The 23,930-nt window shown below is 47.3% G+C and overlaps 1 protein-coding gene across 2 annotated transcripts in view; it reads right to left on the reverse strand.

Moving 5' to 3' along the window:
• Nucleotides 1-23,930, reverse strand: part of HEATR1 (HEAT repeat containing 1) — a 1,158,897-nt gene that overhangs the window by 648,196 nt on the left and 486,771 nt on the right. For both annotated transcript variants that reach the window (XM_069607931.1, XM_069607932.1), the window contains exons 18-19: nucleotides 16,519-16,702; nucleotides 16,163-16,311 (exon numbers count right to left, since the gene is read on the reverse strand). In XM_069607931.1, the coding sequence (XP_069464032.1) occupies nucleotides 16,163-16,311; nucleotides 16,519-16,702 (333 nt within the window). The remainder of the gene's footprint in view (nucleotides 1-16,162; nucleotides 16,312-16,518; nucleotides 16,703-23,930) is intronic.

Below are 23,930 nucleotides of genomic sequence, written 5' to 3' on the forward strand. Positions count from 1 at the left end.
CTTGATCTGTAGCGCAAATTGTGCGCTGGCCAGCTGCCTTGAATGGTGTTCTGGGTTGTTTGACCAAAGTGTAATTATTTGCATCGGAATTGACCGTAGTCAATTTTGCTGCAAATTGATTTGCACTTCAGCCAAACAACCCAAACTAAACCTTTCACCACCACCCCACCGCCGCCCCCCCTACTTAACTGCTTGGTCGCTGCTGCTTCCCCTGCAACCCTGTGGTGCCAGATTTGTCCCTCTAACCCAGGTCAGATCCGACTCCGCAGGGTCCCTTTTTCGTAATTTTCTTTTTTTTCTGTCCCCACCTCCAATTTTGAGTAAAAAGGGGAAAACACTTCTGCAACCACCCTAGAGCAAAAATACTGAACATGGGGAGCGGGTGACACCCCCGCAACACATGTTCAGTATTTATAAAAATCGATCGAATAGTACTGGACGAAATAGGTCAAATTGTAACATTCGATAGATTTTTGTCATCAAAATGGGCGGTACTTTGAATAGAATCGCTCTCCCGACAGTGTTCTACAAGCTCCCAGCACCTTTCACAGGGACAGGCCCTCCAGGTGCCTGCCGCTGTAAAATGCGACCCAAAAAATGCATTTTTATCCTGTTTGAGGAACAGAAATGCAAGCGACACAGCAGCGGTTCATACCTTGACATAAAAAAAAATGACAGGGTCAGGAAAGACCCTGTCATGCAGTGCTTTTAAATTGACAGAAACGCACTTTATTTGATCAAGGAGGTGAAAAAGGCCATCTGAATGGGCGCGCATATAAAATGTGCCCATTCATGTGTCCCTTGTGGATTAGGCTGCACTTTTTTGTGGCGCAAGTGATGAGATGTGTTAGCGCATTTCATTTCTTGTGTAAAAAAAAAGTTGAGAACCTGGCACCCTGAGTATTATTTTTTTTAAAACAGTAATTTTTGCAGATTACTTAAAAAAAAAAAATGTTTTAAAGATGTTTTTGCACAAAACGGCCTTTTTTGCGGCATTTTGCGCAAAACTGCCGTTTTCGCTGCATTTTGCGGGATCGCAAAATCACTATAAGCTGGAGGGTCTGATTACAAATCTTTTCCATTTGTTGAAGTAGCAGTGCCGGGTGGTTAGGTTTGCGTGCCCCCTTGAGGATATTCATACACCTTTGAAGTGTACTAACTCTGACTTCAGGTGCCAGGCTGCCAAGTTCATAGACCGAGGATGTAGGTAGAGTGTTGTCCGCCCCCCCCCCCCTGTGCAGGGATAGCATGTTATAGGGGCAAGGGAGTTTGATCGGTTCACACATCACCAATTTGAGCAGATCTGGAAACCAACGTTCTCGCCCACATAGGAGTAACCAGGATTAGAGAAGCGTGTTCCTGGTGCATCTTGTGCACTATCCTGTTCAAGAGTGGTGTTGGTGGAAAATCGTAAGCACATTTCCCTGACCAGCTCATCCACAAAGCGTTCCCCTAGGATCTGGGTTGAGGAAACCTGGATGCGAAGTCTGAGCATTGTGCGTTTAGGTTTGTGGCCAACAAGTCTAAAGGAGGATAACCCCAGAGGGAGAAGACTTTGCCTAGAATTCCTCTGAAGTTGCCACTCTTGTTCCTCGGGTAGATTATTTCTACATCGAGTGTCTTCCAGAGCATTGACTTCCCCTGGAACGTGTTGAGAGACTAGAAACATGTTCTGCTTGAGTGCCCGCTGCTGGAGTGTCCTTAGGAGGATCCTGGAGCTTTTGGCCGGATTCGTTCCGCGGCAAACGTTGCACTCGACTATGGAGGCTCGACCCCTGGCTTCGGGCTTCTCCAGCAACGTAGAGGCACAGTAAGTCTGGGATGGTGCCAAGTGAAGTTCGTCTTGGGGTTAGTTGGTCCAACTAACCCAAGGGGAGAAGTCGTTCCATCTGAGCTTCTTTTTTCGCCTCAGAGCAGCAGCGTTTCACCAGCAATTGAAGGTCCAGGAGGTTGCAGCAAGCCTATCTTCATGGTTTCTTCTTCGGATGTTTCTTCCAGTGGTCCGCCATCAGGACTGGTTTTGTGCAAGCATTCCTAGAGACAAAGGAAAGGGGAGTTATGGGACCCTCCCTCACATCCTGTCCTTTCAGGTACACTTGAGCTAAGGTTGGCCATCAAAGTCAAGACAAACAAAGGGCTCAAACCTGGCTCAATGGGTTTATAGTGAAAATGTCGACTGCAAAAATGACAACAAAAAATGCTTTTGAATGTTTTGTTTTTTTTAATGGGGGGGGGTTTCCCTCCAACCCCCGTTTATTTTTACTAGCTAGACCCCCAAAAAAACATACAAATAATAAAAAAATAAAAAAACATTTGAATTTTTTTTCGATTTTTTTTTGTTGACATTTTTGCATTCGACTTTTTGCAGTCGACATTATAACTGGACACCGTCTCAATGCACAGAGTAAAAGCCAACGGAGGCCTCACAAACAGAAAATGGGGAAAAAAGAAGACCGGGGCCATTTTGACAAAATGGTCACCCCTGGGTGCTGTACTGCAGCTGAGGGTTCAGCCTGCGGTAGTAAAGCACAATGGTAGGAAAAATTAAACCACTGCCACCAGCCATTTAAAGTAGTGAGGGTTATGGGAATGTTACATGGGAAAGTAGGATAAGGGGCTACTAATTAACCCCCCCTAGCACTCCACATAAGATGTGTGCTGGACCTACAAAGAGAAAACGTAAGTAAAGTCAATTTCACTTTACTATTCTTGGGAACTATAGTTCACACAAGAAAAGGTATTTAAACATTATGAGAAATCCAAAGGATTTCTCAGTGACACTGCACTGAAGGCGCTGTGTCTCACCATACAAAAAGCAGATGCCTATGGAGTTTGTCAGACTACAAAAACCGTGAAAACAGACAATCCAAATCAGGTGAAAACACATGAGAGGGAGAAAAAGGTCCCACTCACTCAGGAGTTAAAATTAAAAAGTCCCAAGTCCAGCAAAGAGCTGGGGTGTTTTAGGCAAGATTGGATGCAGTAACCCTGTGGGAGACTACACCAGCCTTGTACTCTTGGTAATAGGTAACCCACTTATTGGTATAGGTCTGTACTACACAAGTTGATAGTGACTGAGCAGCCAGACTTCTCTCAAGAGGGGTAAATGTCACCTCTCTATAGCTACCGCCGTGATTCACAATTACAAGTATACAAATGACACTTACTCTCAAGGTTTTCTAGTAATATAATTATTTATGTATTGGTCAGTTTTAAATAAGCCTTCTTTAGAGCGGGCAATATGCAACAATAAAAATACACTTCACAACACTTCCTCAGATTTAAGATGAGCAAGTAGATACCCTTTTGAGAGGCCTCACACACACTTCCTACACCCGGAGGTGACTTCAATTGCTAGGTCAATGTTTGGCATTAATATATCACTTTTTACACTTAATGCAATTCTGAGGTTGTGGAAAGGAAAAGGTTAGGGAAGGAAAAAGTTAAGTTTCTCATAATATGTGAATACTTGTCAATCTCCCAATGAAGTCTAGATTAGACCTTTCCCAGCAATGCAAGTTAAACTTCTGTTCCACCCATGAGGGACAGTTAGAACCAAAGTCAATGGGTCAGACGAGTTTGCAGGGAGCCAGGACAGCAAAAGTCAATTTGCACATTGTCTATGGAGCTGAAGCACTTCTTTAGATAGCACAAAAGTCTTGCACAAAGTTTTAGAGAGTATGTAGTAAAAGGAATCACTGTTGGGTCACAAGCTGTATTTTTATTTTAAAAATTTATTTATTGGCATTTGTGGTTATATGCATTGTACATTTTCATTGGTCAGGTCCTTAACTCAGGTTGACTGACTTACTTGCAGTTAACATGCCATTATATTCAAAAATGGCTAACAACATTTATACAACAAAATAACATTAACTGTCTCCTTATGGGGGATAGCTGGAGGTTAGTCTGTCCCTGGAGGGGGGGTGGGCGGTCGACCCGGCTTTGGGGGGTCATCCGGAATCTTTCCTGAGATGGCCTGGTTGACGGGGGGCCGTATTCCGATATTTGTCCATTCTAGTGGGTCAATAGGGTATTCGGGTTCATTGTTCAAGGGGGTTTATCATCGGAGGATCGAAGTATTTTAGACATAGTGTCTTTCCATGCCTCCAGTGCCATGCTTGATTCTTCAGTGGATCTGGCTATGCTGTCTTCCCAGGCTCTGGTTTCAGCGTTTGCCCACCTTTCCAGTTCGATGCGCCAAGCTTTACAACTCGGACCCGCAGGTTTTTTCCATGCCATGGCGATGGTCCTTTTGGCTGTTATACATAACAGGTCCATCAATTTCACAGCGTGTTTAAGTTTGGCTAGCCTGGGGTAGCTACCCAGGAAGCATTCTGCTGGGGTCCATTTGTATCTTGTAACTTCAGCTGCTTCGCAGGTCTGCTTTACCTTTGCCCAGAGAGTTTGTGTCTTAACGCAGTTCCATAGCATATGGATCAGATCTGCTCCTTCCGTCCCGCACCAGTTACATTGTGCTTGATTGGTCTTATTAAACTTTGCTATTTTACTTGGGGTCAGGTAGGTGCGGTACAGCACATTGATTTGTATTAATCGGAATCTCTGGTTCCTTGACACCTCCTTCGGGAACGACAATACCCTGAGCCATTCGTTGTCAGACATTTCCTGTCCCATGTCCGTTTGCCAGCGGGTCCTCATTGCTTCGCTTCGGGGGTTGGGGATGTTGCGCAAAATACTGTATATCTGTGATACCACCTTCCCACCATCGCTCAGGTTGTACATCAATGTCAAGAAGGGATCAGCCTCCGGTTCTTCAGGCCAGGTGGCCCATCTCGATCGGGCTATGTTCCGGAGCTTTTGGTACCACAGGAATTGTCCGGCGTGGATATCTTCCTTCTCCCGTATTTCGGTAAATTCTCTAAATGTGCCGTCTATGTAGAGGTCGCCCCAAGTATATAGCCCCTTCCTTTCCCACAATCTGATGTTATTCAGGCTAACGTCTGTTTCGCTCAGGCCAGACAATATCGGCACTTCTTGGAAGTATGGTTGTTTCAGATGCTGGATCATCATAGCTCTGTGCCATATTTTCTTACCCAGGTCTGCCAGGAATGGTGGTCTGCACATAAGGCTTTTAGGGGCCCAGATCAGTTCTTTCAGCCGAAGCGGCTTTATCAGCGCTTGCAGCAGGGGGGACTCGGAAGTGACATCGTCTGCTAGCCATTTGGATACATGGCTCAGTTGGGCCGCCAGGTAGTATTTTTCTAAACTTGGTAGTTGAATTCCGCCCTGCTCGTACGGCAGGACCAGCGTGGATAAGGCCACCCGGTGTCTGCCATTTCCCCACAGGAATTCCTTGATTATTGCGTCAAGGAGTTGGAAGAAGGGTTTTGTGATGTAGAAGTGCACATTTTGAAATCCGTATAGGAATCTGGGGAGAATGATAATTTTAGCTATTGAGGCCCTTCCTAGTATAGACAATGGGAGCTTTGCCCAGAATTTTATGGATTTCCGAAGTATGGGTACCGCAGCCTTCGTAATGTGCTCATGCATCAGCTCCGGGGTGTGCATTATCAGGATCCCAAGGTAACGGAAAGCCGTCGTCCGCCACTCGACGCCCACCTTGGGGAGTTCATCGGTACTTCTATTCTTCAATCCTGCTAGTGGGAACAAGCAGGATTTGGTTCTGCTGAATTTAATGCCAGAGTATTTGGCATAATTGTCAAGAACATCCAATATTGTCGGGACATTCTTATGGGGGTTATTTACGTATATCAGGACATCGTCGGCATATATTGAGATGATGTGGTCTATTCCTGCCAGTCTAATCCCTGCATCGAAGAACTGCTTTCTAAGATAAATTGCTATGGGTTCTAATCCCAGGACGTAAAGCATGGGAGAGAGTGGGCAGCCCTGCCTAGTGCCCCTTTGGATGTCCCAGGCTTCCGACACGTATTTCCCGGATTTAAGCCTAGCCCTCGGATTGTTGTATAGGATCTTAACCCATTTGATGAACCTTTGGCCAATTCCAAATCCCTCCAAAACCGCTATAAGCCACTCCCAGTATATGGAGTCAAACGCCTTAATGGCATCCAGAGATAGTAGTGCTAGTTGTTCATCACATGTGTTGGTTTGGGCTATGATATGTTGAAGCCTTCGCAAGTTCAGGGACGTGCTTCGGCCGGGTATGAAGCCATTCTGGTCTATGTGTATGACGTCTCCAATCACTTTAGAGAGTCGGTTTGCTAGGATCGTCGTCAATATTTTAACGTCATAATTTAGCATAGCGAGCGGTCGTTAGGAGTCGCATTTATCGGGAGGTTTATCAGGCTTGAGCATTGGTATCACCAGGGTTTCTCTCATGCTGTCTGGTAGGATGCCTTCTTCGTAGGCTTCTAAAAAGACCCGGTGTAGTAGGGGGTCAGGGAAGGTTCAAATGCTTTATAGAACTCGGGGGGGAGCCCATCGGTCCCCGGGGTTTTACATGTGGCCAGGGAGCGAATGGCTTCTGTTATGTCCTCTTGTGTGATGTCAGAGTCTAGAGTGTCGGATCGTGTTGGCGATAGTCTGGGTAGCCCTATTTCTTCTATGGTGTCCAAGATTTGTTCTTGCGGGACTTTTTCTGTATGCGAGTATAGTCTGGCATAGTAAGCTTTAAAGGCATCATTGATGCCCTGTTGGGTTCTATGCTCTACACCATGTTCATCCTGTAGTATCGTGGTTATGTGTTTAGGGTGCTCTCTTTTACAAAGCCAGGCTAGTAACCGGCCAGGTTTGTCAGCTTCTGAGTGTGTCCTGTTTGTTCTGCTTATGAAATCAAATTTGGCTAATCTGTCCCATGCCCCTGAGCAGTCCTCCCTAAGAGTTCTAAGGTTATTTTCCCTCCCGGGGGTATCCACTGGGGTGGATTCAAGTTTTAATATCTCGCATTCTTTCTGTTCAAGTGCGGTCTTTAAGGTTCTCCTGATTCCTCCGGCTTTCGCTATAACTTCCCCTCTCGTGACTACTTTAAGGGCGTCCCATAATGTACTGGCATGTTCGACACTACCTGAGTTTTCCGTTATGTAGTTCTCTATAACTTCATGTAGTTCCTCCCTGAAGGCTGGATCTATTAAGGCCTCGGCGGGCATTCTCCACATGGGGATGGGCGGTCTGGGGCTGTTGTGTTGCCAGTCTAGCAGAAGAGGGGAGTGATCGGAGATAGTCCTCCCTAGGTATTGCGTATCTCTTACTTGGGGTAGGTGTTCTTTGCTTATGAAGAAGTAATCGAGCCTGGTGTGGAGTTTGTGAGGTGATGAGTAGTACGAGTAGGCCCTTTCGACTGGGTGTAATTCCCTCCACGTGTCGGTCAGATCTAGTTCCTTTAATAAGGTGACTAGGGATAGAGTGGCTGCGGAGGGACCCTTCTGTGGGGACCAGGAACTGTCCAGTTCTGAGTCATGGACACAGTTAAAGTCGCCTCCCCACAAAAAGAAGCCCTCCCTGTACTGCACCATCTTGGAACCTAATGTTTTCAGGTGGTTGGGGATGTTGTTATTGGGGAAGTATGAGTTAACTATGCAGATCTCTCTGTGGTCGAGGGTGCCCCATATTATGAGGTATCTGCCCTCTGGGTCCGTTTCCGTTTTATGCAGGTGGATTGGTGTCCGTGGGTTGATCCAAGTGTAAACCCCTCTGGCGTATTTAGAGTAGGGTGCTCCAAAGCCCTGTCCCCCCCCAGTGCTCATTAAGCTTTGCGTTTGTTTCCGTGTTGCAGTGTGTCTCTTGTATCAGGGCTATGTCTACTTTTTTCCTGCCTAGGTAGGATTTGATTCTGTTCCTACGAAGGTAAGTGCCCAGGCCCCTCACGTTCCAGGTTAGTATCCTAATGTGCGTTGCCATCTAGGTTATGTTGAAGACACGGGAGGGTCTTGCTTCTCCCTGAAGTGTTTGCAATCTCATCTAGGGCCTCAAGGTCATCACTTGCTCGTGGATTCCAGCCCACCGGCCCTCCAGTTGTGCTTTTTCATTTGGAGACCTACTAACTATTTCAACTACCATTCCGGGGAATGGATTAACACTACAAATCAACAAGAAGAAACTGCCCCCAGCAGTTGTTTCAAACTCACAACGCTCGGGGGCTCCCAAGCCTTCCATACCTCTCCAGGTCTTCGGGTTCGGGCAGTGTGTAGCTGCGTTGACTACACCTTGTCGGTTGGGGGGGTTCAGCAGCTGTCTTGTGAGTGGGGCTCCTGTTTCCTGCCCAATCTTGTTGTTTCCTTGATGCGGGTTTGGATTCAATCTTTGCGTTCGGTTTCATTTGCATTGGACTCTTGCGGGATCATCATTTGCTGCTTTTCGCCTGCTCCTCAGTGTCTTCCGCTAGGTTATTGTGTTCGAGCCATAGGTTTGCTGCGATTGGGGTCTCCAAGAAGATCGCCTTCCCTTTGTGTATTATTTTAAGTCTTGCTGGGTACAGCAACATGTATTTAAGATTCAGTTTGCGTAATCTGGCCTTTATAGGTACGAAGGAATTTCTTGCCCGCTGCACCACCGGCGTGTAGTCAGGGTACATGACTATTAATGCATCATTTCTTTTGATCTCTCCCCCTTCTCTGGAGAACCTCAGTATAGTCTCTCGGTCCCTGAAATTCAAAATTTTTGCAATCATAGGTCTCGGGTAGGACCCTGGGGGTGGCCGTTTCTGGAGAGATCTGTGGGCACGTTCCACGGAGAACCCCTGGGTGAGGTTGCCTGCCCCAATTTCCTGTAGCAACAGCGATTCTATGAATTCTGTGGGGTCTGAGCCCTCCCATGCCCTCTGGGATTCCCAAGATTCGAACGTTGTTCCGTCGGGCCCGGCCTTCTGCTTCCTCGGATCTTGCTTCTAGTCTTGCCACCGTTGTTTCTAGCGCTTTGACTTTCGCTTGTAGCCCCTGCGTCGCCTCTGAGGTCTCACGTGTGGTGACTTCTGTGGCGGTGACTCTTTCAGCTAGGTTCCGGGCATCTTGCCTTATTAATTGGAGGTCTGATATTATTTCCCCCCTCATGTCCTCCACCGTTGTTCTCAGTGCTGCGATTGCCTGAAGGATCTGTGAGTCACGAGGGTCCGCCGCCGGTGGTGGTGCCTCGGCCATGTTGTTCTCTGCGTGTGGTATCTGCTGTTTTGGTTTGGAAGTGGTAAATGAGTCCATCGTTATATTTCTTGATCTGCCTTTGGGAGGAGACATTACACCGCCTGATGGTTCTGGTTTTGCCAGTGCCAGTTTTTGGTTAGTAGCCCCTATGAGTTGTAAGGATCTCTCCTCCGGGGATCGTTTCAGAGCTGGGTCACACCTTAGTTTGGTGTTCGTGCTCTCCCCCGTTGGCCGTAAGGGGTGGTTAGGTGGATCCGCGGTCCTGCTACAACCACGTCACCGTCCGCCCGTGGCGCCCTCCCGGCGCGATCCACAGCGGATTGTCCGTGGCCTCACAGTTCGGGTAGCTGGGAGGACGATAGCTCTCCCCGGGAGTTGGTGGTGTGGGGCAGGTCCGAGGTGCGACCTCAGTTGTGTCCCCGTCTTCCTGGGTCTCCCCCCCCCCCCCAACGCTATCCGCAATGCATTGGGTGTTGCCGCACAGTGCAATTGGTGGGGTGGGCGTTGGCCCCTGCCGGTGGGTGATGGTGTGGGGCCGTGTGCCCGCTCGTAAGGGTAGGCACTTACTTCTGGTATGCTGGTCGGGGATGCGGTTGCCTTTCCCAATCTGGGCCTTGTCCCGGGCTGGGGGATCCGTGGGTTTACGGCTGGGGCCCTCACCGATACCCAGATGCGTCGCTTCTGCGTGTGCTCGCGCCGGCGGGCCGGCGGGGACAGGGATCGGAGGCGCAGGATCCCCGAGGGTCCTACCGCCCGCCGCCTCTCTCCGCTTTCTGGTCGCCGCGAGATTCTCCGCTTTCTCCCTCCGCGGGGTGGTGCAGCGGGAGCCCGACGGTCGTTCGCTTCCTGCGCTTGGTGGAGGAGTGTGGTTGTGGCCGCAGTCCGCCCTTCGATCCTACGCTCCCGACAGGCCGTAGCGTTGTGGGTCCCTCGGTCAGGCCGCCATCTTGGACGTCATGGGGGGGGTGGGGGGGGGGAGTCTCAGGGCGCTTCGTTTTCAACGTTGCCCGCGCCGATTTTCTCCGGTATTTTCGTCGATGCCCCAGAAGTGGTTCGTCTATGGCTCAGCTGAGTTTCAGCATCAGAGCTGCATTATTTCGGCCGCGATTGTTCGCGCTTCAGGATCATGGGCAGGAGCTTCGTGGAGATCAGTCTTCACTTCATGCGTGCTGGCCACGCCCCCTAAGCCCCCGGGTCACAAGCTGTAAGGCTTGTGACGGGTAGAGCTGGAATCAACTCTGCAAAAAGCAGCTACTGCAAATCTCCAGTGAGAACAAGCAAGCTACAGACACGAGGCAAGTACCCCTTAGTCTTAGATAGTACCTTAGGTTGGAAGAAGAGGGTCCAGCTGGCTTCTGTTCCTGGTGAAGTCCTGCAGATCCCAGACCTCATTCGTGGGGACAATAGGGAGGACGTCTGGGGACTACTGCACTGCGGTTTGAAGTTCAGCGGCACCTACCGGCTCTTTCCAATTCAGCGGCACTTAGCGGTTTCAGCTACCAGTCAATAGCACCACTGCGCTTCTTGGACACTTGATGGGCTCCCCTTGCTCCTGGAGAACAGCACTCTGGTGAGGTGGCTCGGGCTTGGGTAGCCCTGCTTCAGGAAGGTCCTCTGGATCTTCGTGGAGCTCTGTTCCGGCTTAAAGACAAACTCGATTCTGGTTTTCCTGACCCCTGGCACACGGTTCCAGCAGCAGCGAAGAAGTCCACCCACCAGGGAGAGGTTTTCCAACAAAGTTCATCTTGGGGTTAGTTGGTCCCACCAACCCAAAGGAAGAAGTGTCCGTTCCGGGCTTCTCTAGTCGATAAGAAATGGGAGCTTCAGCACTGGAGCAAGGTTTCACCGGGCATTTCAAGGGCCCAGGAGGTTACAGCAAGCTTCTCTTCCAGTTTCTTTCGTCAGATATTTCTTCCAGTGGTCGACTCTGCCTTCTGTTCAAGAGACCTCACCTTTTGTGTAGGTTTCTCCCCTTCACGCACAGCCAAGCTGTCATTCATACAGCAGGGTAGCTGTCCTGCAAGGACAGCCAGCCAATCAGCACTGGGTGCTTTCAGGTAACCAAGGAGACTAAGGACAGGAAGTTTCAGACGCCTCCCTCGCTTCCTGCCCTGCCAGCCACACTGGAGCCAGAGGCGGGTTTCAGCACTGAAGCCCGCCAAAGGCAAAGCGAACTAAAGGGTCAAACCTTGTTTGGCGCACAGAGTAAAACCCAAGAATGACCTCACAAGCAAGCAATGGAGAAAAAAGAAGACCGGGCCATTTTGACAAACTGGGCACCAATGGGTGCACTACTGCAGCTATGGGTTCAGCCTGCGGTAAAACACACAATGGTAGGAAAATAAACCACTGCCACCAGCCATTAAAAGTTGTGAGGGTTACATAAAAAATGTTATATAAGTAAGTAGACAAAGGGGCTACTAAGTGACCCCCCCCCCAGCACTCCACATAGGATGGTGTGTGCTGGGTCTACAGAGAGAAAAGGTAAGTAAAGCCAATTTCACTTTACTACTCTTGGAAACAGTTTATCCAAAAGAAGGTATTTAAACCTTATGAGAAATCCAACAGACTTCTCTGTGGCAATGCACTGAAGGTGCTGTGTGTCACAATACAAACTTAGATGCCTTTGGAGTTTGTCAGACTCCAAAAACAAAGAGAATACAGAATCCAAATAAGATCAAAAAAACATGAGCGAGAGAAAAAGTTATCACTCACTCCAGGATAAAAATGTAAAGTCCTAAAGTCCAGCAAAAGAGCTGGGGGTCTCTAAGGTTGAAGGAATTAGCACATAAATGAGAATTCTCCCCAACACCCTCAAAAGTCAATTTAAAAAATCAAGGAAGTCCAGTAATAGTGCTGGGGCTTGAAGGAAGTAAGATTTGCCTTATTAAAACACTTCCTAAAAATCGCCAAGCTTGTTGTCTCCTACCAGCTGTCTGTACTGTGAAGTAAGATTTTCATAGCAATGATACATCTTCCTTTTGCTTTTACTGTTGGATTCTTTTTCCTTATACCTCCTTTTACCTTTTCATCACACTCGCAGAATCTTTTACTCTTTTTATGGGTGTCATTTTTAAGACTCTTCATAGTGTCTTTTATAATTTATCCTCTGACAACGTTTTGGCAATAAGTGCCTATTGTTGCTGGTTTGTCCTAGGGCAGTGGTCTTCAAACTTCTTTGGCCTGGGCCCCCCCTGAGCAAGATTTGGACAGGCTGGGCCCCCCCAAAAATGCCAAATGGACAATATATAGAAATGGCTATGAACTGCGCGCCGTCACCGCACCCTAGTCCCTGGGCTCCCCCACCTGCTCCCCTCACAGTCGCTGGGCTCCCTCATCCCACTCCTACCCAGTCCCTGGGCTCTCCCCCACCCCATCACAGACCCCAGGCTCTCCCCACCCTGCTCCCACCACTATCCCAGTGCTCCCGCACATCCTGCTCCCATCACAGTCCCTGGGCTCCCCCACCCCGTTCCCAGCACAGTCCGAGGGCCAGTGGGAGCTGGTGATTTTTTTTAATGGAGGGGCATAAATAATTCCCACCAAAATGCCATAGCGACCGAGCGCAGCCAGGGAGCCTAAACCAATCAAGGGGGCTTCCGGGGTTACAACCCTCCTTCCCCCCCTCTACCTCCACTCACCAAGATCAGCTCAACGGACCAAACCAAACAAACACACAAACACTCACTCATACACTCACACAGCAATCACTCCATCATTCATGCAAGCACCCAGCACCATACACTCACTCAGAAAACAAGCATTCACGCATCCATACACATATTTTTTAAAAAAAAATATATAACATAAACCTACCTTCTGCAGGCCCTGCGCGTTGGGTGCTGAAATGCCCTGCTACAGGTTACTCTATCCGTATGTGCGAGGAGGCGCAGGAGCTCCTTCTCGCACATACAGACATGCAGTGCCCCAGCCAGCATGTCCAATGAGCTATACAAGGCTGTCTAAGCAAAACGCCCACAGCCTTGCATGGCTCAGTGAGCATGTGTGGCTGGGGAACTGAACGCCCCTTCGTACGTTATGGATGAGCCGCCAGGCTATGCAGCCAGTAGCTTTGACCATTGTTGCTGAATTAATATTTTTTAAATATCACAATTTGCTTACAATTTAACAAAAAACACCCCCATGGGTACTATTCAGACAGCCTGTGACTAAAGGAATGAATATCCATTTGCAACTGCGGGGCGCTTTTTCATGGTGCCTGAGACAGTATTATGGTCCAGTCCAACCATGTGAGCTGCCCCTGCCTATTTCATCCAATCTTAAAAAAAAAAAAGTATTTTTTTTTTTTTACATTTCATGCTGGCCTCTCTCGCGCCCCCCTGGGATGCAGCCGTGCCCCCTGGGGGGTGCGCCCCACAGTTTGAAGACCTCTGCCCTAGGGGCTCACCTTTTAACTTTATCTGGCTAACCTTGTGGGAACTATCGTTCCCAAGGGTAGAAAGGATCTTTAGATACCTTTTACATTTTATTAAGGCTGTCCTGAAAGGATTGCCAACCCCCCCCCAACCTCCCACCACCCCCCAAGTTTGAATGCTGCAAGGCTGTTTGATTGGCTGGGTTCCTACATAGAAGTCCGATGCTGGAAGCTGAAGAGGTGGTCGACCACTGGAACCAAAACCGAAGAGGAAGATGAAGAATTTGATTTGCGGCAGAAACCATTTCCAGGTACCGGAGAGCCTGCAGTGTAACCGGAGCCTGCTGTAGCCCTTCCTTCCAATCAACCTGGAAACTCCAAAAACAACGGCCTGACCCAGAGCCTGGTGAGACCCACTAGATTCAAGAAGACCTGCATTTTGAGCCATCCCACGCATGCTGCGAACTTGCAGGGATGCAAAACCCCAATACCCTGGGGCCTTGAGCTATTGTGGTGTGCACGGTCTTCCTAATCCCGCTGAAACTTCGTGGGCATCCTGCTGGATCTCCAGGGGCACGATTCCAGTCCGGAAAGTCCCCCCACCCATGCTGGACGTTGTAAATGACAAGAATCCGACCACGATATTCTGACTTTTCTGTGCTCATGAAAAAGCGCCAAATTGACAGCCGCATCCAGCCACGAGGAAAACCTTGCCTGGTGCCTTTTCCGGGATCCTTGCTGCAAAAGTAATTCCAGTGTCCTGTCTTCTGTCTAATTAATGAAGGAATTCAATGACCACGTTTTTTACCACAGATTCTGAAGTTCTCCTTCTGCAAAATCATCTTCTGTGCTGAGGTACTGTGCTGGCTTGGGTATTTACTGTGACCACAAAAGTGATGGGTGGAAGGTTTTGAATGAATCTGTACCACTGGCAATGCTCTGGGCAACCTTCCACACCACCGTTTTTTAGCCCGCCTGCGCCATTGCAAAAGGGGTCCAGCCATATGCAAATCAGTCAGGTACTGCCACCTATGGTAGCAGCCCAGCCCGAACTGCTAGGCTAGGTCCCTTCTACACGGAAACACAAGCAACCACAGACATGTTTCGGCCTTGTTGGGCCTCATCAGTGAGGTGCAGCTTGGTTCCCTACAGCGCACGAGCAAGGGACCCACGTCTCGGCATACCCCCTTGCCTGCTGGGCCTAGAGACCCAAGCTACTCCTCATTGATGACGCCCAACAAGGCTGAAACATGTCTGGGGATGCTTGTGGTCTCATGCAAAAGGGATGTGACTTAGCAGTTCGGGCTGGACTACCCCTTTGGGGGTGGGACCAAGCCTGATTTGCCTATGGTCTTTCCCCTTTTGTAATCGCTTGGCAGACGAAGAACGATGGTCTAGAGGGTTGCCCAGAGCAATGACAAAGGTCAAGATTTATTCTAAACCTTCCAGCCATCAACTCTTGTTTTTCTTGGGTATTTACTTACCTTGAGTCTCTTGTGATTCTTGCATAGTTTTGGGGTGTTTTATGTGATCGGGAGGTCTCTCGTCCAGTTCACCCAGGGCCCCTGCTGGAATCCTCCCAGTGTGTCTTCAGTGAAGACCCTGCACCTTCAACTGACTTTGGAACTCCGACTTTTACTGCTTAAGAACCTATCCTTTTGGCCACTAGATCCTAGTGACCTCCTTCTAACACTGAGAACACTCATGCTCCAAGAATATGGGAAAGACTTCTAAGGATTGTGCCTTTTGCCTTGGTAACTGTAACCCTGAGAGTGAAGTGTTACAAAAGGGATAACTTACATTAGAAACGTTCTCCCATTCTGCAAAGTAGATGTAAGGTTATTTTACTCACCTGTAAATTGGCTGGCCCAATTACCCTAAAGAAATGCTGTTGGCTTCCCCATTTCTTTCAGAGAATAGGTGTATATGTTTCCCAACTAGGTCTTGCTTCCCCAGACTTGCTATTAGCCTGTGTAGAATAAGTCTGCATTAGGGTTGATCTACTTAGAATAACCTGGAGTCATTCATAAAGCGTAACACTGGGTTTTGCTTTCCGTGGTCTGTTTTAGACAGACTCAAAAATAGTCTGAGGTTTATACCTGCCTTTAAGTTGCTGATGGCTCCTTTAAAAAGTGTATAGATTTTACTTAACTTGTGGTAGCTGTTTGCTGTCCTAAATTGTCTTTGTACTGATTCTACAGCCCTCTCTCCCTCCTATGATAAGCCTGGCTGCTCTGTTTACGCTACCCTGAACTCAGGTGGTAAAGCCTTATACTAAGAGTGGAGTCTTGTATTGCCTCAGTTGAATGGTTTTACTACGACCTTAGTTGGACTTCAGAAAAACTGTCCTAACAAGTACTATCAAGGATACCTTGCTGAAAAAGTTTGAAACCACCTTCTCAAATAAATAAATGGCATATAGAGTTTGGTGCTTTTGCCTCACACTGGTGTCTACTGTAACAGGAAGCTGTGGAAGTAGTAAGCATGAAGCAGGCTGCTGCTGATGTGCAAAATCTATTGGCAACATTGACTAGCTTTTTTGCATTTATTATGCAGAAGGGAACATTAAAGGACAACAGGCTCAAATACTTTTTTTGCAATTGCCTCAATACTACACTCATGCATCGTTCGACTGGGTGGTTGTTCTTAGTTCTGAGCAGATAACAAATATTATATTGTCAATTATTAGAAGTAATTCAAGATAAAATAATACCTTAAAAAGAAAACTCATCAATGCTCTATAGCTCACAGCATTGCTGCCCTCGCCAGCACCACTGATGGTGACATTGAACAGTCCCAAAAGCAGGCGTACAAAGTCTCGGCTCGCCTCGTCCATTCTTTCAGGATTCCACCACACTTCCCCTGTGCACAAGAAGCAAAAGAACACAATCATGTAACACTGGGCTTGTAAAATGAAAAAGAAAAATTGACATTTGTAAGAAACGAAAAGGTTGGAGAAAGGGAGGAAGTGACAGAGATGGAGCCATGAAGAAGGCTAAGTGAAGGAGGGACACAGAGCACTAAATAGAGCTGTGTAAAGCAGGAGTTTGCATTTGCACCAAACTGTACCTTTCACAAAAGATGGTGGGGACTTCAAGACTTCAATGAAGTTTTTTAAGTGAAAGGCCAGCATGCCAGAGTCTTCAGCATTAACCTCCTGGCCACTGCTAACTTTCACTATGTATTCCGTCAGCAGCTGTTCTGGCAGCAGCCTATCTGCAATGGACATAATATGCCACTTTTCAGGAATCTCCTGCAGAGAATACAAACAGGTAATTTCTTTTCAATAATATTAAAGGAAGTGTGTCAATGGTGTGTAACAAAACAAGGTCAATATACATAATCATTAACATTTTACCACCTTAATGGTCTCCATTAGGGCGTGTTTTTCTAAAGTCCAACCAAGGGCTTCATAAAACCATACAACTGAGACAGCACATAAATCCACTCTCAGTATAAAGCTGTACCACCCGAGAACATTTGGTAGCATAGACAGAGCAGCCAGGCTTATGTTAGGAGGGAGAGAGGGCTGTAGCTTGGTACAAAGAAATTGTAGCATACATATGGTCCAAAGAAACACTGAAACACTATGTATTGTAAAAAATAAAGGGTTCATTTAAATACAAGTAAACCAGGATAAATCTTGGGTAAGTACTATAGCATCATATAAACCCAATCATAAAAACCAACTCAATGCCTCTTGTATGCAAACCAAGGTATAACCCCATTTAGAGGAACCTGAAGCAAATCAAGGTGAATCAAACCTAAGGTTATACATTCAGGATAGTAATATACTAGGTTAGATATACCTGGAGAGGCTCCGTGGAATAGCCCTCATGTCCCCCATGCATATGCCAGGCCGAAGGATGAGAAACGAGATATGCCAGTTGCTGTTTGTCCAACCCCCAGGTGCACCGGTGGCTTCCACCTATGTGAGCAGATATTCTCTTCGGTAACGTTCAACCCCTAACCAGCTGATGTCTTCATGGATACAGGTACCCCATCACTGGACCAAGTTGACTAATGATAAATATCCAACCGTGCTGACATCATTAGTGACACCACGACATAGTAACATGAGTCACGAAGTAAACTTGCATTCCTGCACGCAGTTACGCAGACACGAAGAACATGCATACACAGTTCTGTAGATCGAGGACAAATGCATACTGTCAGAAGCCTTTCCTTTTCACTAGCCAAACGGAAAAACTCAAGAAAGCAAAAGTCACACACAGCAAGCTTGCAACCGCTTTATTGCAACTAACCATATGGAGCTACAGGGACGTATAAGGAACCTGGAAGAGCCGAATAATACTAACCTCTAAGGAGACAATAATAAAAACACACACATACACACACACACATATATACACACACACACACTAGAATGACTGTAGTGAATTCACATGAAGGCAAAAGCCTCAGAATGAGAGAAGAAGAGATGCAGACTCAGACTCCGCAGCACAGAGCCAGTGCTCATAGCCAAGGAAAAGGGCAGGAGGAACATTCCTGGCTGGCGGGGCAGGGAGCCACCTGCAAAATAACAGAATAAATCCTCACTAATTGCAGCCCTAAAAGCTCAGTTTTGCAGTCCTCACCCATGTGACTCGGCCAAGCCCAAAAACAGCCATTTGCCCGCAGTGGGAAGAGAAGTGGTTCCCAACGAAGACAGACAAAATTTTTACATGTGTTGTCCAACAGACATTGCAACCTGCAGACACTCTCACAGGCTAGTTGCCTATACCAGTGGCAACAATGGGGACACAGTCTCGGATTACCTTGAAAAGGTACACCGAGTGATGTGAACAGAACAGGATCCCAGGTCTGGGGAGACCCGCTCCAGCCAATCAAAGAGCACAAATCCTGGGGTGGTGTGTAATGGGGCAAGGGCCAAAGGCCATCCTGCAAACCATGCAACCATGTTATAGATAGTCTTTGGGGAAGTCTCAGGTGAACCTACCTGACATGGAAGGACAAGTTAGACAACTCATATGGGGATACCTATAGATGTTACTACCCGAACTACCCAATAAAGCTGGACCTTAGGTTTTTGGAGAAAGGTTGGATATTGTGACGTCACTACTGGATACAAACTCATGACACGGGCTTAGTAGCTGTGACTGCCGGAGATTTTTGCATTTCCTGTATGATCCCTGTCTGTTAGGAAAATAAAAGACAGTTCTAACTGGCCCTATGGCCGAGTCTTCTGTCATTGCCACGGGAGGGTTCAATGGTACCCTGGGTACTCTGCTAAGCTGTGATTTGTGATGCGAACCCCTGGTTCTCTGGCCTGCCTCACAAATTAGTAGCAGAGGAGGGTTGCTATGTTCGATCAGCACCAAGCCGGCTCTTCCGTCAACGCCTGGGGGCTGAGAGTTGACCCATGGAAAACAAGGACCACACAGAAGGTCCACCACATGCAGAGGCCGTCGGGAGCACGCTTTGGAGAAAATCCTGTCCGTGGGGCGCCCAGCAGACCAGAAGGGCCGAATGGCACATTTGGGGAAAGCCAGTGACCGAGCGGCATCAGCGGATCACGGAGTGTAAGTATTAAGTGAGCCATACAGCAAATGGGGAAAGGTGGTCAACAGATGTTGGGTGTGGGGTGGTGTTGAGTATTGGGTGGCAAGAAGCAGATGTGGACGTTAATTGTTTGTGGTTAGGGAACATTCCATCTTGAGGCGATTAGTTGCGGCAGTGGCCTAGACGATTGATTTAAGGGAACGGATGGCAGAAGTTGTGTAAATATTGTATTTCCTGTGGGTTGGGCGTTGTAGCGCGGGCCATGGATTATGGTATCCCCGTGTTTAGGGCACAGCAAGTGAAGCTAGCTTGAATCGGGGAAGGTGTTCTTCTGGTTAAGTCTCGCGGACACGTTTCATCTACAAGGTGACGCTGTAGGTACAGATGGAGCATGTGAAATATTGGTATTCCCTGTTAGGGAGTAGGAAGATGGCTGTGAATATATGTTTGTACTTGTCGAGGTCTCAATGTCATTGGGAAATGTTTTCGTCAATATTGTGAAGAGGCAGATATTGGCGATTTTGTGTCCTTCACTTATGCATTATAGAGGTGACGTCACCAGTGAGGTTTGTGTATAGGACTCAGAGCACGAGAAGGTGCAGAACCTCTTTTACGATCAATGTTTGACATAGTTGTGATGTTTTTGAGGTGGTGCGCAGAAGGCGCATGCACCCGATTGGTGGGTGTGCCTGAGAAGGCAGAGGGTTGTATGTTAGGGAGAATTCTCAGAAATGTGCTCATTTCCCTTCACCTTAGAGACCCCCAGCAACTTTTCTGGATTTTGAGGACTTGTTTTTTTCCCCTGGAGAAAGTGTGAGCCTTTCGCCCACTCTCTCAGGTATTTTGATGTGTATTGTACTCTTGTGTTCTTTGGTTATGGAGTTTTAGATAACCCCATAAGGCATAATCTTTTTATTGTTGTTTAACACAGCACCTTTAGTGCAGTGGCACAGGGTTGTCCCTTGGACTCCCCAAGGTTTAAATACCTTCTCTGGGACGAATTACTGTTCTCCAGAGAATGTAAAGTTAAATTGACTTTACTAGTCTTTTTAAATTCATAGACCCAGCACACACCATCTTACAATGGAGTGCTGGAGGTGTTACCTAGTATCCCCTGTGTCTAGAAACTCTTGTAGCAGTCAAATGCTACCCATTCCTATCGAAATGGCTGGTGGCAGTGGTTTTATAACAAACTACCATGATTTTTCCCGACATCGTACACCGGTAGCTAAAAATCAGGGTAGCCATGTTTTTCAATATGGCACCCCAGGACCCCTTTGGAAAAAATAAAGACTCCAGTCATCTTTTTTTGCTGTTTGTGGAAAGGTCTTTCTTGGGTTTAACTCTGCGCGCCAAACCACGTTTGGCCCCTTTGTTCGTGAGCCTTTGGCGGGCTTCAGGACTGAAGTCCGCCCATGGCGCCCGAGTGTCTGGGGTGGGCAGAAAGTGAGGGAGGTGCCCAAAACTCCCTGTGCTTAGTCTCCTGGGAGACCCAAATGCACTCTGGCGTGATTGGCTGGCTGACTGTGCGGCAAGGACAGCCACCCTGTTGGGCGAGTGGCAGCTAGGCTGGAATGAATGGGAGAAAACCATTTGAAAGGTGAGTTTTCAGGACTGGAAGGCACAGTCGACCACTGGAACGAAAAAAACGAAGACGAGCTGGAAGAGGACAGCTGCTGCAACCACTGGACCGTTGGTTTGCCCGGTGAAGCCCTGCTGCAACCCCGAATTGCCAGATCTCCAATCGACAGAGAAGCTCCTTCAAGGACGGGCTCTCCCTTTGAGTTGTTGGAACCAATCAACTCAGCAAACGCCTGGATACCATTCTTGGAGCTGGTTAAGGTTAACCAGGGGGAAGGACACCAGTTTGTGTTTGGAAGCCACAGCTAATTGAGCTGAAGTGATGCCATTTTGTTTGCTCCGACAACGATCCCGTGCAGAAGTTCCCCAACATCCTCCCTCTTGTCCCCACGACTGAGGCACAGAACAGCGAGACCTGCAGGACTTGCCAGGAACCAACGTCTTCAGCTGCATCTTTTTGCTCCAATTTAAGGTACTGTGTTATATGGTTGAGAGATTCCAACTCTCGCGGTGGAAGTTCGTGCAACTTTCCCAACTCGCAGGCCTAATCAGCTTGTGACCCGACATATCTTGCTTTATCGGCTGAACTACTACTGAAAACTTTTACAAAGACTTCTCCACTTGTACCAGAACTGTGTTATCCTATCCAAGAACACTAAACTATTGACTTTGGCCTGGCCTATTGAATCAAATTGACCCTCCTGGTACATTGAACCTTTGCATTAACTAAAAGAAGTGCTTTCTAACCCTCTGTACAAACCTATGCTTTTTATTCCTATTTAAAAGTGTTGAAGTGCTATTTGGCTCCTTTTTCAGGGGAGCGCAAACTGTCTTAATAACTTAGAGTTTGATACTGCAGTGTACTGGTGTTTAATATTGAGTTGATTTCTCAAGCCTGTCCTGGCCTACCCTGCCGTTTGCCAGAACCCCTGCCCAACTAAGGCTCCACATCCAGCAGCGCCACATTAACTAAAAGGTACTGTACACCCCCTTCAAGGTGGAACCCTTACCGAGCCATTGCGGCACCATATCTTGCCTTATTCCTGCGCACGTGTACTTATTCGTGTGCATTCCATAACCACCTGTTACACACTATAGCCTGGTACACACGCTACATTGGTTCACTCTCATAGTACACTGCTTCACACGCAATGCCCAGTTTTTGTTGCTTAAATTGCGCTTCGCCGCATATGCACTGCCTTACTTTTGCTGTCTAACTGTGATCTGGCCCAGGTGCCTCACTTGCATTGCTTTACTATTGCTGTCTAATTGTGATTTGGCCGAGGCGCCCAGTTGCCACATATGCACTGCCTTACTTTTGCTGTCTAATTGGGGCAGGCCCAGGTGCCTCACTTGCATTGCTTTACTTTTGCTGTCTAATTGGGCGGGCCTAGGTGCCTCACTTGCACTGCCTTACTTTTGCTGTCTAATTATGATCTGGCCTAGGTGCCTTACGTGCATCGCCCTACTCGTGCAGCTTAATTGGGAAGGATGTTAAGGCTAATAACTCTGTTCTCTCTGTTCTGCATAATAGCTGCCACCTTACAGATCGATACTAGATGTCAAGTATGCCTTACTGAGTTCCCACCAACACTTATCCTAGATCCTAGCCTACCTAAACTGACCATAACGGCTATGAATAATGCCACCTCCCTTCAATCTAAATGCTATAGTACCTTAGGTACAGTAACCTATGCCTCTTTACCATGTGCCACGTCTCTGAGAAACCATAGACTCCGTGCCAGACTAACAAAATTACATGAACCACTGAGATGATCTCTTCCACCCACCAACCTAAAAACGAACTATCAGCATATTACGAAACCTAGTCACACTAATTCGTCACCTTCACATTCTACTTCTAATAAAAATGCCCTACAAACTAATAATCGTAAGCCCAAGCTAACTGATACTAATACAGCCAAGCCTATCCAGGTCAAAGCTGTAAGAGGCCCCTTCCCTTAAAGGAGCACTCCTCAATGCGAGATCGCTCGTCGCCTACGCCCTCGACATAGCTGACCTAATCACAGAAGATAACCTGGATGTCCTTGCGATTACGGAGACATGGCTACATAACGCGGCAGGACCGTCGCTTAGGTTAGCCATCCCAGACGGCTACACAATAGTTAGACAAGACCAAGATGGAGCACAAGGAGGTGGTATCGCCATCATCTCTAAAATGGGTCTCTCCCTTAGACTAGCCCCTACCCAATTGTCACAATCTTGTGAAATCCTATCTGCCAAATTCCAGATAAACAATTTACAATCACTCACCATTCATCTAAAATACAGACCTCCTGGTCCTCTTGCACCTTCGAGGAGGATCTGCTTAACATACTCAAACCATCCTCTCAACTACTACTATTAGGGGACTTCAACATAGGCTTTAATGACATGATGGACAAAAAAGCTACAGATATAGCTAATGCGATCAATGCACTAGGTTTATATAGAAAGAGTTAACAAACCTACTCACTTGAAGGGGAGAATATTAGATTGGATAACGGATTATAATTGCACAGGTATTATCTCATCCATCTTGCCTCTACCCTGGACAGACCATTCACTGGTGTCCTTTAACTTATCCACCACCAGACCCACTCCCACGGCCCCTCTACTAGCGCCACCATGTTTAACCAGAAACAAAAAGAGCATCACAGTAGATAAAGTAATCCCGGTTATCTTCCCCACTCTAATTGCGCTGCCAGAAAATCTAGATCCTAGCATCCTAGTCCATGAATTTAACAATATCATACTCACTACTTTGGACGAAATTGCCCCTCTTAAACTTAGATCAAGCAAACCCAAAGCCCACTTAAATAAATGGTTTACGCCACAACTTAGGGACTTACGCCTCTTGAAAAGAAAAAGTGAAACCAACTGGAGACTTTGTCCCCCCCAGGGATAAAACTAAATTAACCTCTCTCTCCTTGCATTATAAGAATGAAGTCTGCCTGGCAAAACGTAACTCCTATGACGAACGTATAGCTAAATCCAACTCTAGTATGAAGGAACTCTTTTTCCATACTAAAAGAACTACAGTCACCAATAGCCATACCCGATATTTGTACTAAGGATAAGTCCTGGTGCGCAGACATCCAAAATTCACTAGCAAACGAAATTAGTATGCTCCAAAATAAAATACAACAAAAAAAAGAAACGTTGAATCTACAGCACTCGCCCAAAATCCCTCCGCCTAGCGATCCACCTATGTCACACAACAATATATTTCACTTCACTAAAATGTCTACCCTGGAAGTAGAAAAAATCATGCTTTCGCTTAAACCTTCCAATTGCAAAGGCGACATCTGCCCAGCACAACTAATAAAAGATGCTGCCAGAGAACTATCTCCTTTCATCACCAAGTTTATTAATGC

Source organism: Ambystoma mexicanum, chromosome 4q (assembly GCF_040938575.1).
Source record: "Ambystoma mexicanum isolate Mex_15411 chromosome 4q, UKY_AmexF1_1, whole genome shotgun sequence".
Taxonomy (NCBI): domain Eukaryota; kingdom Metazoa; phylum Chordata; class Amphibia; order Caudata; family Ambystomatidae; genus Ambystoma; species Ambystoma mexicanum.